The sequence below is a fragment of the Peromyscus californicus genome, unplaced genomic scaffold (assembly GCF_007827085.1).
Source record: "Peromyscus californicus insignis strain IS unplaced genomic scaffold, ASM782708v3 Scaffold_12__1_contigs__length_115047231, whole genome shotgun sequence".
Taxonomy (NCBI): Eukaryota; Metazoa; Chordata; class Mammalia; order Rodentia; family Cricetidae; genus Peromyscus; species Peromyscus californicus.
The window spans coordinates 57,543,867-57,558,473 of NW_026294413.1; the positions used below are offsets into that span (position 1 = coordinate 57,543,867).

Genomic DNA, 14,607 nt, shown 5'->3' on the forward strand with positions numbered 1-14,607 from the left:
GTCCTCACCCCTTGCTGCCCCATCTGGGTACACACACACACACACACACACACACACACACACACACACACACACACACACACACCGTCACTGCAGGTGCAGTCCCTCATTCTGTTAACCTGTCCAGAGGAACTTGGCCAGTTGGGGGGCTTTAGACTTTGGTTCCAATGGCTGAGCCCTTTATATTGATAATCTGCTTCCTGCATCTGGAACCAGGCCAGCCAGCATAGACATCGAATATGCTGCTTCCTTATTGTGATCTTGAGAATGGGTTCCTGTGTCTCAGTTCCCTCAGCTTTAGAGAGAACATCGATAGTAGCTAACAATCAGATGGTGGTGGTGGTGGTCAGTATCTATATAGCTGTATATAATATAGTATATGATACATATACATACATAACTCTAGACTGGGAGTCACATGGAGGGACAGCTATAGACATGTGGTTGCCAGCTTGTTTATACTAAGGTAAGACCTTGGATGGCTTTAGATCCCAGTGACATCAGGATCACCTCTACCCTTTTGGACCTTAGAACAGAAGGGCTTGTTTGCCAGACAAACAAACATACCACCTGGTGGAATGCCTAAATGAGCCAGGAAATAGTATTTTCCTAGCTAGCTAAATGCAAGCTCATTTGTAAGAAAGAAGACTCTGAGAAGGTCCTCCAATAGGAACATCAGAAGGCAATCCATTAGCTCAAGTTCACATTGTCAGCAGTCTCTATAAACCAACAGAATGCCTCAAATATTCCAGAGCCTAATGAAGTGGGGCCATAGCATCACAAATAAAAAAGGAAAAAGGTCTTGCAAGGCTGAAGGTCATAAGTGATGCTAGATGGGCAAAGGTCTCTAGGTTATGTAAGAAAATACCATCACGTCCAGATGGTCAGCTCTGCAGAGCTTTGGGCCACAGTTAAATTGATGCAGCTTTGGCAGCCAAGGGGTTAACTGAGGCAAAGAGTTGTTCAGGTGCCATGTTTAAGTAGATCTGCTTAGAGTCTTTCCAAAGTCATTTTACTATAAATGATAGTCTTATTTCATTCCTGCTGAAGGTGTAAGCAGCCAGTCCCATCTCCTTAAAGAAGCAACCCTTCCCAAAGAGGCAGCCCCATAGCCATACTGGGGAAGGGAGTGTGACATCAGTGAGCTGAGATTACTCACAGGATCCAGGATTTCCAGGAAAAATACCCTCCCCAAAGTGGGTCTGTTAGATTGACAGAGAAAAGGCTGTTTCTGTTTTTCTTAAAGTGTAACGAACCCATGGTTTTAGGCCTTGAGAATTGATGAGCCAATTTACGTCTTGTCCATGCCAATATTATCATCAGCACATAAAGAAAAAGAAAGAATACACACTGAAACCTAAGTATGGGAACCCAAGAAGGGCTATATATGGTAGTCTATGGATTTGAAGCTATACTGGCCAAAGGACATAACATACAACCATGTTCAAAGATTAAAGTAGAATATTTTTTAAAAAAGTTTAAGACAAAACACACTCACATACACTGGATCAATGAACTAATGTTGGCTTTTGGTGAAACATAAAATTTACAAGCTCTTAGCTAGAATAAGAGAGAAAACAAAGAACACTCAAAGGACAGACAACTCAGAGACCAGAAAGAAATCCAGTCATTGACAGCACAGAAAGATGATCGTGCTTAAAGGACTGCTAAGAGCGACTATACACCAACACAGTGGTTAACCTAGGAGCTGTGAGTAAACTGTGCACAGCAAGAACCCAGGTGAGCCCTGAAGAAAGAGAAAACCTAAACAGGCTCACAATAAACGATGATTTCAAATCAATAGTAAAAAGTTGCCCAGTGAGAAGAGGCCAGGACCGACCGGCTTCCCTGCTGAAGGCTACTCCAATTTTTAAAATATTAATATCAGTCATTAAATGTGGTGATATTTTATTTGTATGTTAATAAATAAAGTTTGCCAGATCAGAGGTATTAGCAAGCCATTAAACAAAAAGTCGGGCGGTGGTAGCACTTAATCACTTGGCAGGCAAAGTCTCTGTGTGTTCAAGGACACACTCGGGAATAGCCAAGCATGGTGACACACTTCTTTAATCCCAGTACCAACCATAGGGACCTGGAGGGTATTATGGGAGAAGGGGATACTTGAACAACTTTTGCAAATATACTTGAAAACTCAGGGGAAAAAAAATGGACAAAACCTTTCAGAAATAAACTGACTCACTAGCCCAAGTGGAAAGAGACTAACTGGATATTTTTAAGAAATGAGATCCACAGTAAAACAAATCCCCGACAAGGAAAATCACAGCTCCTAACCCCTCTATTGATGAATGCTGGGGGAGGAGGAAGGCAAGAAAATCATTCACAGTATGACACCAAATTTCACGAAGATTATAGGACTGCACCTCCAGAACTTTCCACGGGACCAGCATGCCTCCGATGGTGAGTTCATTGCAGCAGAAGAAAACTGCAAAAACTCTCATTAAATTTGGAGACAGACTCTAAAAGGAATGTAGGCAAATCAATCCAGAAAAGTAAAGAAATGGCAAAACATAACAGGATGCATTTCAGGGACATGAGTTTGCTCCAACAGTTTAACTCAGAACATGAACATAAAGTGAAGAAAGTCTTGTGACCAGCTCATGTATGCAGAAAAGGAATTTCAATAAATTTAAGATCCATGATAAAATTTATATGAAAATTCTATCTGGTTGAAATAAAAGAAAACTTCTGATTATAGCTACTGCTATCAACAACAACAACAACAAAAACTACTGAAACAAAGTATACACAGACTTTGACAGTTATTACATCCAACAAAGAGATCCTATTTAGAATATATTTCCAGGTTCCATGTACAATTAAGGAGAGGCAAAGCAGTCCATTCAGAAAGGGGGAGGGCATCTCAAGAAGGCAACTGCCCATTATATATATATAATGTTGCCCATAAATACAGAAAAGCATATAAGATGTTAACATTCCTTAGCCACCAGGGATATACAAATTCAAGCCAAAACAAACAAATTAAATGCAGACATTTGTTTTTGTTACATTCTGTTGCAGTGACAAACTGCCACAGCCAAAAGGAACTTAGGGGAGAAGGGGATTTGTTTGGCATACACTTCTAGGTCACAGTTCATAGGGAATGTCGGGGCGGGAACTCAGACACTCAAAGCAGAAACCATGGAGGAATGCTGCTTGCTAGCTCACTCCGAAGCCTATCCTTAGCCAACTTTCCTATACAGCCCAGGACCACCAGCCCAGGGAGTGGTGCCACCTGCAGTGGGCTTTGCCCTCCTACATCAACAGAACAAAGAAAATCCCGAATAGACACACCCACAGGCCAGTCTCATCTCAGCAATTCCTCAATTGAGACTCCCTCCTCAGGTGTCTCTAGGCTGTGTTGGGTTGACAGAGGTAACAAGAACAGTGCTGACAGAGAATTTAGAATCTTCATACACTTTTGGTAGGATGTCAATTAGTAGTGCAGTCTTGAAGGATTCTTCCGAAGTATTTATAAGACGTACTCTTCGACCCAGCAACTTCCCTCTGGGAATAAACTCAGTAGGAATACCTAAGTATTAAACCGAAATCACACACAAGGAAGTTCATAGACAAATATCAAACACACGGTAATATATTCAATGTGCACTATGCACCAAAACTGCTGCTGTGTGGGAGAACTTACAATTTCTCTGTCCTAGATGTGAAGAATACACCTGTTTTGCTTGAGACAGACTAAAGTATTCTGTGATTGTGAGAACCGTCAGGGAGCAAGCTGGAACTGTGGGTGGTTCTGTCTTAGCTGTTGATCTGAGTGGCAGTTACACTGGCTTGTTTTGTCCCCTTGAATATTAGTCAAGACTGTCCACCTATAATTGACAGTAACTTTACATGTATATATACATATATATGTATGTATATACAATGTACATATATATCTTTACATATATATATGTGTGAAGTGTTAAATATAAAATATTATTGTTGTTAAGAATTAAAAGTTCCTGTCTTAAAAAAAAAAATTAAGAGTCCATGTAAGTGTATATGCACCTCCCAACTCCTCAGCTGTTCCACGGATTCTGTCTCTCAGTAGTTTTTTATTTGTTTTTGTTTTGTTGTTTTTTTTTTTTTTTTGGTTTTTCGAGACAGAGTTGCTCTGTGTAGCTTTGGTGCCTGTCCTGGATCTCACTCTGTAGACCAGGCTGGCCTCGAACTCATAGAGATCCGCCTGGCTCTGCCTCCCGAGTGCTGGGATTAAAGGCTTGCACCACCACTGCCCCTGCTCTCAGTAGTTTTGTGTTCCCTCCACCGCCCACCCCCTTTACCCCTTTTCCTCTTTTGGTCTCAGATAAAACTCAAACCCAGCCAGTCCTTCCAAAGCGGCCAACTTGCAGAGAGCAGCACACAAGCCTGCCGGCCCACAGCTGTGCCGCCCACAGCCCTCCCCTCGCGCTCCCAACTGCCCTGTAGCGGGCCAACTGCCACTCCCCGGGGCCGGGGCCCAGGACGCCAGGCCATGTGGCGCATCTTGTTTCTGCTGAGTGGGCTGAGAGGGCTTGGCGGACTTAGCGAGCTCCAAACGAAAGACCGTGAGTAACAACCCACCCTGGAGCCCTTGAGTGCCAGCTCTGCAGGCCTTTCCCTCTTGGTTGCCCAGGGTGTCCTGGGATCGCACCTGCGCAAGCCCAGGCCACCAGCTCAGCACAGCTCAAATGCGAACAGGATGCACCAGGCTTTCCCACAGGTCCGAGGACCCTGAGAAATGAAAAATGGGGGTGGGCAGACTTGGCTCCTACTATCCTCCAGTTTTAGATCCTGTTTCAGGTTGACGATGCTACATTGATACCCATGAGTTGGAAGGGGAGGAGGAAGTGAGTTTATTTGTACCAAGGACTAGGGTTTTGTCTCAGAATTTACAAATCCTTCCCACTGGGCAAGACTCCCAAAGCAACAGATATATTTCTCTTGAAAAGCTTCCAGTTCGGGAAAGGAAGGAGAAGTGTGGGTATTTGAATAAATAACCATGCTAAGAGTTGATGCCTCATGGGATACAAGGTTCTGGGTGTGCCAGGGGTTTGGCTCTCTGAGAAACGCCTTTTGCACCTTGCAGCTCCCGAGAGATTACACGTGCAAATCATTGTGCCAGAGAAAATCCGGTCCATTCCAAGCGGAGGCTACGAATCACACGTAATTAATTACCAATTTGCTTAAGACTTAGAAGTCACCCAAATATATGCTTGTCGAGAAGTTACTTGTTACTTTGATTTTTTCATTCATGTGCACTCCCTAGTTTTTTTTGTTTTTTGTTTTTTGGGTTTTTTGTTGTTGTTTGTTTTGTTTTGTTTTAATTTCCTGTTTTTGCCAACTTTGACAATACTTAAAGGAAACACTGCTGACGACTTTGGGTGTCTCAGCCCCAGGTCCTTGGGTGGTTTTGAATACTTACTTGTTGACCTGGTCCACCAAAGGTTTTCTTTCCTTCCACCTAGCCGCGTATTTGAAGGACTCTTCTGGGGAGGGGTGATGCTGGCCATTTGATACTATGGTATGTGTAGAACTGTTTCTCCAGTTTGCAAATATGTTCCTTATTAAGATTATTCTTTCCAAACTATTTTTGCTTCTCCTTAGGATTATTGTCCTTTGCTTCCTATATTTTTGAAGTAAGTTCTAGAATAGTTTGTAAGTTGTGTTCTTGAAGTAGCAAACCTTTATGGCTGGGCCACAGGTGGTCTGGTCATGAAGTGTCCATGTTTCCTTGTCATGTGTCCATTTGCAGCTCTGAAGGGTCAAGCTTGTGGATTTTTATACATCTTTTTAAAAGGAATGTGGGTGTGTTTATGAAACTTGAATCATGTAGTTAAGAGGGGCATCTTAAAAGCGCTTGTTTTCTTTTTAATTGGAAAACAAACAAGGATTCTACTTGGAGGGGAACAGCCTCCAGGACTCACCAGATACCGATTTGCAATAAGAAGAGTAGAAAATGAAAAAAAAAGCAGTTGTCTTAACTGTAAAATTCAGAACTCCAATTGTCTCTTTTGTCAATGCCTGCATTCTTGTTCCCTTGTAAGGGACCTGCTAGTGCCCTTGAAACAGTGAGACTGCTGTAGTTAGGGACTCAGGGGACACTACGCACATTTACAAATAGCGTGCTCAGTAGAAAGTAGAAATCCTAAGAGGCAGATACTTCAAGTGTGAGTGGGTGCAACTCATGGGAGAGTAAAACACCAAATGCAAGTGCGAACGTGGAGGATCTGTAGAGAATGCACAGCGTAGTATAGAATGGCTGGTGTAAAGGGGGAGGAAAGGAAAATTCAGCTAGAGGAACTGGGAGCCCTGAGAGGAAGGGGTAAGGGACAAGTTTTTATCAATTGAGAAATGGTTTTGTTTTGGTTTGGTTTTGGTTTTGGTTTTTAAACAGAATCCTTGGATCAGGTTTACAAACTGGCTTGGGAGGTGAGGGGAGTAACTCTTTGACACATCTGAAAACCAAGGGAAGACATGTCTTAAGGGAAGTCAGAATAACAACAGGGTTAGGGAGATGGCTCAGTGGTTAAGAGAGCTTGATCAGTCTTGAGGAACAGAGCCCAGAGCCCAGCGCCCAAGCTAGGTGTCCTGGTGCCCTCTCCTGGCCTCTGGGTGTACACACTCACAGATGCATTAGTTAGTTAATTAATTTAAACCACTGCTGAGGTATGTTATTAATTATACACTTGTGGACTAAGAGACGTCAAGTCTCTGAGAACTGAGAACTGATAACTGCAGGGAGTGTCTCTAAATCTTCATGTTAGTATAGTGGTTGGTGAGTCTGGACCCAAACCATGAGTGAATTTTATAAAACCTACAAATACCGCAGGCTATGCTGTTGGCATTTCGCTCTCCTGTTTGTGAAACTGATTTTGCTATCTCCTGCCATATGAACCATAAATTTTATAGTGATCCCGATTTTTAGCAAGCTAACTCAGTTATTGGATAAAAAGTAATCCATTTTTTAGATCTGTCTGATTGGGTAAGTTAATGGATAATAAATTACAGCCATTTGTTTTTCTGTTCTCTTATATTTTTAACATCACATTTCATTGAAGTAAGTCAACATTAAATTTTATTTTTTCTCTTTTTGTTGTATTATAATTTTGGAATGAAGCATCCCTGTTAAAAGAATGTTTCCCTTTCTGACTCTCTATTTTCCTTGTTTTTTAAATATATTCTCCTTCCAGGTGGCCTACAATATCAAAATGGAAGGGGAAACATACACTCTGAACCTAATGCAAAAGTAGGTGACTGTCATATTTCATCAACTGCCTTTATTTCACTAATCACTATTGTTGGTAACTCCCTAAAGTGTAGTGATTTTATGTTGGAAAACTTTCTAGTTATGGGCTGTTCAGTTTTTTTTCTCTTTGTTTTTTTTTTTTTTTTCCCCTTTGGAGACACAATCTTTCCATGTAGCCAAGGCTGGTCTGGAACTCATTACTCCTCCCACAGTCTCCCAGATGCTGGAGTGACAGGCACAGGCCACACTCCTTGATTTGTGCTTCATTTTTCTCCAACTTTGTGTTTGAAAGACTACGAAGTCTCTGGAACAAATTCCCAGACCTTGTGCTTCTGGGGGCTGAAGCCATCAGCAGCCAGCATCGTTGGTCTGCTTTCAGCCCTTCCAGCCCCTTGCAGTTATCTTTGTAGCTGTTTCCAACCTGACCACCAGCATATGCCTAAACAGACAGGTGCTATGTTCATGCTTACCACCACAGGACACTTGTGATGTGTACAGAGCCATCACGACATTATGCAAGTGCCCCGTGAAGCCGCGGAATAACTCACTCCACCCACCTCTTCCGGATGCTGGTGGGCGTGCAAGGGAGCAGAGGCGGGGGAGGGAGTTGGTTTGACAGGAATTTGAGTGACTGACTCATCCATCTGTCCACTGAAGCCATTCTGCACTCACTGATCTATCGCATGTATTTATCCATACCCATCTTTCCCGTTACGCCTCTTGACTCTATGCTCCATGTGTGGTGATTTCCTTGGATTTTAGCTTTCATTTTACTGTTTCTTTTGGTCCAGTTTTAAAGATTGTTTTCAATGAGCATATGACTGTTTTTCATGTTTAAACTTCTGTACAAACAGACACCTTAGTGCTCTGCAAATATCTTTTATGACTTCACTTCTATCATTTAATTTTTTAATTTTTATTTCAAATGTTTCCAAAAAGATTTTTATTTTATGTCTGTGTTTTGTCTGTGTGTATATGTGTACACTATGAGCACACAGGCCCTGCAAGAGACCAAATGAGGGCTTCAGAATCCCCAGAATTGGAGTTACAGAGGTATATGAGTCACCATGTGGGTGCTAAGAATGGACAATGCTTATAATTAATTACAGAGCCATCTCTCCAGCCCTATTTTTTTTAAACTTCTCAACATGAGAAGTTTTTCCTTACACTACATTGTTTATTTAACTGTTGTTTCTTCTCTGCGGAAGATTCGAGCTTTGAACCTACCTTTCCATGTGTGTGTAGCCACTGTTCTAAACCCTGTTTGGTGACTATTCCTTCCTGTGACCCTTTCCTACCTCTCTGTGGGACACGGAGACCTCTTTTTGGAAATAGCTTATTTCCCATGATCCTCTCCCACCTCTCTGTGGGACACAGAAGCCTTGGGAATGACATAGTGGTTGTTTCTGTCTGATCCCTTCAGGATCTTTGAGTTGGGCTCAGCATTTACCCTTATCCCTCACTCCTGGCCATGCTGGGGCTGCTTGGCATTCAGCATCATCTGACTGCAGGATACTTTGGGTTGCTGTGTATTCATGTCAAAAGTAGCCTGGAACAGGCAGACTCCTTCTGTTCACGGTCTGGGCAGAGCAAGCATCTTTGTCTATTTGGTTTCTGATGGGAAGATACTAGTGTTTGAGTGGCTTGCAGGCAATAGCAATGGCTATTTGTGGGAAACATAACATAGAGGTAAAAGATCTGGACACTGAAGAAATCTTCTGCAAACTTACCTAGATAATGTATATAAAAAGTTAAACGTGTAGGAAGCAATTTTCTGTTAAATACATTTTCTCTTGGCTTTTGCAGAGCATTCTTGCCTCCCAACTTTAGAGTTTACAGTTATGACAGTGCAGGAATCATGAGGCCTCTTGATCATCATTTTCAGGTATGAGTTCCATCTCGCTCTGCCTTGGTGGTGTGGTCCTAGGGTGTGCAGCATAGATGTCCTCTTCAGTTGTGACATAAACTTAATAATTTCCTTCTAGTGAGATGTGCTTATCTCATTGGAAGGTGATTACTAAACCAAATCAGACTGTAGTGTTTCCAAGCTATTGATTTCCCCGATGGTGTGTGTGTGCGTGTGCGTGTGCGTGTGCGTGTGCGTGTGTGCGTATCATAATTTGAATAGGGGAAGCTGTATCTGCGAAAACAAGGGAACCCCAAGGTATCCTCTGAAGTTTTCCCAAGGACCAAATGAGAACACATAAAATTTCATGAACAATTAGGAAAATAGGACATTTCACACATTTGAAACATGTGGAGCTTTATTTAATGATATCTGCACTGGGGTGGGGAGCAACTGAGAAATGTGGGTAGAGCTGCAGAGCTCACCCATGTCTGAAGTGCACTTTGCATTTTTGTCATTGCCCCACCCTGTGTTTGCTGCTTCCTCATCCCCTCCTCTCCTCCAACTCTCCCTCCTCCGCTCTCTTTTTTCTCCTTTGAATTTTCATTTTCTAAATAATGATTTTGTAGCGACTAAGATTTGAACAAAATAAAATAATAGACATGGTCCTTGTGTCTTGATTTCTTTCCCTGTTGCCGGGTAAGAACACCCTGGCAAAGGCAACTTAAGGGAGAAAAGGTTTGTTCTGGTTCATAGTCTGAGTTCATCATGGTGAGGGAAGCAAGGTGGCTGGAGCTTGAAGCAGCTGTTCACATCGTGCCTGTGGTTAGGAACAAAGAGTGATGAATGCATCCTGCAGCTCAGCTTCCTTTCTCTGTGTATAAAGTCCTGCATCCTAGGCAGGGAGTGGTGCTAACCCACAGTAGACGGCTATTCCCAACTCAATGAACAAAATCATGATAATTCCCAGAGACCCATCTCCCAGCTGATCCTAGATTTTGTCAAGTTGACAACTGACACTATCACACCTTGCTTTAACTGTTGTCCAACAGAGAAAGCGGACACATATGAGTCGATATTAATACATAAATAATGTATATTGTTTAATGATGTCATAGTGTTACAGAGAGAGAGAGAGAGATTTGCATGTGTTTATGTATATATGAGAGAAAGAAAGACAGACACAAGACCACAATAGCCCACACTTGAACATGGAGACATATGCCTGTAATCTCAGCACACAGGAGGTAGAAGCAGGAAGTTTAGGAGTTCAAGGTCACCCTCAGCTATATAGGGAGTTCACCAGCCTGGGCTATATCAAGAAATAAGCAATGAGAACAACAAAATCCTATGAAGCAAAAGCCTACATGGTAACGCATATCTATAATCTCAATTCAGGAGGCTGAGGCAGGAAAGTTGGGGGTTCAAGGGCAACCGGGACACAGTGAGTATGGTTAGACTCTGTCTCCTTGTCCCAAAAGTACAACTGTTTTTTTTTGTTTGTTTGTTTGTTTTTTTGGTTTTTCAAGACAGGGTTTCTCTGTGTAGCTTTGTGCCTTTCCTGGAACTCGCTTTGTAGACCAGGCTGTCATTTTCTCTCTCTTATTTTATTTATTTATTTTGGGTTTTTGAAGACAAGGTTTCTCTGTGTAACAGCTCTAGCTTTCCTGGAACTCACTTTGTAGACCAAGCTGGCCTTGAACTCACAGAGATCTGCCTGCCTCTGCCACCAAACTGCTGGGATTAAAGATGTGCACCACCGCCACCTTGGCCCATGCTCCATCTCTTGATCCCATCACATGAGGGATCAGGGGCTCACCAAATGCCTTTTCAGGGAATCTAAGCATGCAGCCTCTAGAAAATGGGGAGATTGTGTTAAGTGCCTCCTTTCCCAGTTATGTCATGCTTGTTTGTTTCTTGCATGCTTTATTTGCAATTAGACATTTTGCATAGTGTCACGTAACCCACCTGAGTATTGTCTTACAAAGCTTGACCTTTGTAATTGTTACGAGTTTTATTAATTGTCTGGTAACTGTCTGGATTATCCTGGTGGTCTGTCCTCTCTTCCTGCCCACCCTGTGTTTAAAGGTTAGGGCTACGCCCATGGTCAGCCCTAGAGAAAGTGGACATGCTGGGTCCTTTATGTCCTGTCCCTCTGGTCACATCACTGTCAGACTCTGTTTCCTGTTGACTGGTTGCTGCCTTGTCTTAAGAATGTCCCAGGACACACATTGTTTAGTTTACTGCAATCCAGTGTGTCTGCCTTGGAGGGACAGCTCTGGAGGTCAAGCTTCCATGTCTGCTGTGACCCAGGACACGCCTTCTATCCATCTGCTTCCTACCTGTCCCTCACAAACTAGCCAGCTACTTGGAAGCTGAACACAGAGAGTTCACAAATTTAGCACAGCTCTCTCCCTACAACCTGTACCTTTCTTGATGTTTTTAACACGCCTGTGGGCATGCGCTTCTCTTGCTCTGTTGCAAATAAAATTCCAGAAGAGATTGGTTACTGTCTTCTTGACAGCCTACTCTCTCCAAGGTGATCTGAGTCAGTTCTGTCAATCAGAAAGCGCATCCTGAGGACATCAATGTTCACTTTCCGGAGGACGCTCAGCATCCTCATCTTTGCTCTTGGAGGGATCTTCTTGGCTCACTTTGGTCTCTACTAAATGTTGATGCTAATGAAAGGTTTCTGAAGTAAGAGTTGAACCAGTGCCTTTGGACTTTTCTAGATCAGAGGTGGATGGATACACCAGTGCTGACTTTGACTTCTGATTACATGAAGCAAGACCAAACTTTGACACTTCAGAGAATTTGAAGGGGAGGACGATGGCTTCTCAACCTCCATTACTGGGTTGGACAGTCTCCACTTTCCCAATGTCTCTCTGCTTCTTCCCCCAAGTTGTCCTGTAACTCTACCTCCCCATGTTCTTCTACAATCTCCTCCCACTTCCTAGCCCCTCCCCCGCCGAGTGAGGCCTTCTTGGCAATTCCCATTGGACTGATTTGAAAGGATTTCTTTTTCTTTTTCTTTTTTTTGGTTTTTCGAGACGGGGTTTCTCTGTGTAGCTTTGCGCCTTTTCCCGGAACTCACTCTGTAGTCCAGGCTGGCCTCGAACTCACAGAGATCCACCTGGCTCCGCCTCCCGGGTGCTGGGATTAAAGGCGTGCGCCACCACTGACCCTTGCTTGGGCAGTGGAACCTACTTGGTGTGTTCCACTTTTTTGTTCTAATTGGCTTTTTGGGCTCCATAGTTCTCCAGACTTCTTAGTTGATCTTCTATTGTGCCCAATTTTTCCTTGGAATTCTTGATCACCGTTTTGGGATCTGTTTGGGTATTTAGTAATTCAAAATCCTCTCTTTTAAGATTGAATTGTTATTTAGGTTTGTGTGTGTGTGTGTGTGTGTGTGTGTGTGTGTGTGTGTGTGTGTGTGTGTGTTGACTGCGTGCTACTTTTCTCCATTATTTAAGTACCTCTGTGTGTGTACTTTTTTTTTTTTTTTTGAGATAGGATCTCACCATGTAGCTTTGGCTAGCCTAGAACTCTATATGTAGACTGGACTGGCCTTAAACTCACAGAAATCAGCCTGCCTCTGCCTCCCAATGGCTGGGATTGAAGGTGCACACCTCTATCATCACCACCCCACAAATGTATTTTTAATCATATACTGGCCATGTTCAATGATGCCATCAAAACACTTATGAGCCAGGCAGTGGTGGCGCATGCCTTTAATCCCAGCACTCGGGAGGCAGAGCCAGGTGGATCTCTGTGAGTTCAAGGCGAGCCTGGTCTACAGAGTGAGATCCAGGACAGGCACCAAATCTACACAGAGAAACCCTGTGTTGAAAAACCAAAAAAAAAAACAAAAACAAAAAACAAAAAACAAAACAAAAAACACTTAAGAAACTTTAAAGAGTTCCCAGCCTTGGGCTGCAGACATAGTTCAGTGGTAGCGCCATTGCTTAGCATGCAGGAGGTTTTAGGTTCAAGTCCCAGCACTGGAAAAAATGAACTTCAGGCACTTCCAGTCTTGTTTTAGTAACTCATCTGGAGCCAGCATCTGGCTTGCCAGCTTTAAGGGTCTTAGTTTCTGCCAGTTTCCCCTGTTACCCACAGATTACTGTCCTCACCCTGGAGAGGTGACTGTTCAGTGCCACAAAGCCAAAGATGGAGCTTAGGCTAAGTTTCACCAGCACAAGTTTATCAGATAAATTTTATTATCTACATTTATCTACACAGAAAAGAAGTGTTTTCCCGGAACCCAGGCACTGGCTCTCTTTGCCCCTTTTATGGTCCAATACTTCCTGTTACGACTGCGGGTGGGTGTGTCACTTAGTACGGAAACTACAGTAAGGCTAGAGGTGGTCACGTGGTCAGGCTGGCAACCATCTTGGATCCAGGTGGATTCAGCCCGCCCTTCCCTGAAAAGGAACTGCTGCCACTCTGTAAGCATTCTGTCCTCAAAGAAAGACAAGATGGGAGTGATATAACTACATCCTCCAGGGCTGGGGTAGGTGGGGAGAGGCAGCCACTGGAAAACATTGTCTCTCTGCCGTGCCACATCCTGGAGGGTGTGGGGGAGGGAGAGAGAGACCCATAGGTCTTATGGATCCACACAAAATAGACAACAGTCTGGGGTATCTGATAATTCTGTCTGTATGACAAGGGATATAGTGTGTATTTTATCTTTTGTGTTTCAGAATATCTGCTACTTCCAAGGATCCATTGAAGGTTATCCAAATTCTATGGTGATTGTTAGCACATGTACTGGACTCAGGTTGTAATACATAATTGTATATAAAATGGTGTGGTTTTCTTTAAGTGTGTGTGTGTGTGTGTGTGTGTGTGTGTGTGTGTGTAAATGTGTGGAACACAATGGGTTATAATTGGAAATTATTTTAAATAACAGCTTCTATCCTCATACTGAATTTAAGTTATTCTTAAATTTGGAGTTGATAAAAAGTTTCTCGGGATTTATTTTTTTGTTAGTTTTGTGTGTACATGTGTGTGCCCGCATGAGCACTACATGAGCACACTGGAAATACAGGTGGTTGTGAGCGGCCATACGGAGCTGGGAACCAAACCCTGGTCCTCTACAAGAGCCGGAAGTGATCTCATCCACTCAGCCATTTCGCGGCCCCACAGAAGTCATAAAATCTTAATAGCTGGAATATCCCGATAGTATCACTTGTGTGCCTCTCAGTTCGTGGCTCTTCAGTAGCACAGTGGGATTTAGTGAACTTAGGAAAATGCATCAATTACATGGCAATTAACGGACACCTTCACGTGCAATGTTTTATTTATAACTTGTATTTTTTTGTTTCTTGGCAGGGGTTTTCTTCAGATTGGAAACGCGAGCTATGGAATCGAACCTCTAGAATCGTCCATTGGTTTTGAACATGTGATCTATAAATTGGAACCCAAGAAAAGTGACGCTTTACTCTATACTGACAAGGATATTAAACTAAGGAACCTGAAGTACAAGATACAAAGTGTCAAGGTCGGGGAT

General features: G+C 42.9%; 1 protein-coding gene across 1 annotated transcript in view; it reads left to right on the forward strand.

Annotated features, from left to right (window-relative positions):
* The first annotated feature begins 4,212 nt into the window (after positions 1 to 4,212).
* The window catches only part of Adam2 (ADAM metallopeptidase domain 2), a 49,657-nt gene continuing 39,262 nt past the window's right edge, over positions 4,213 to 14,607 (forward strand). The window contains exons 1-6 of the mRNA XM_052732904.1: positions 4,213 to 4,568; positions 5,090 to 5,166; positions 7,194 to 7,249; positions 9,056 to 9,134; positions 13,799 to 13,875; positions 14,430 to 14,598. Coding sequence (XP_052588864.1) covers positions 4,496 to 4,568; positions 5,090 to 5,166; positions 7,194 to 7,249; positions 9,056 to 9,134; positions 13,799 to 13,875; positions 14,430 to 14,598 — 531 coding nt within the window. The 5' untranslated portion in view covers positions 4,213 to 4,495. The remainder of the gene's footprint in view (positions 4,569 to 5,089; positions 5,167 to 7,193; positions 7,250 to 9,055; positions 9,135 to 13,798; positions 13,876 to 14,429; positions 14,599 to 14,607) is intronic.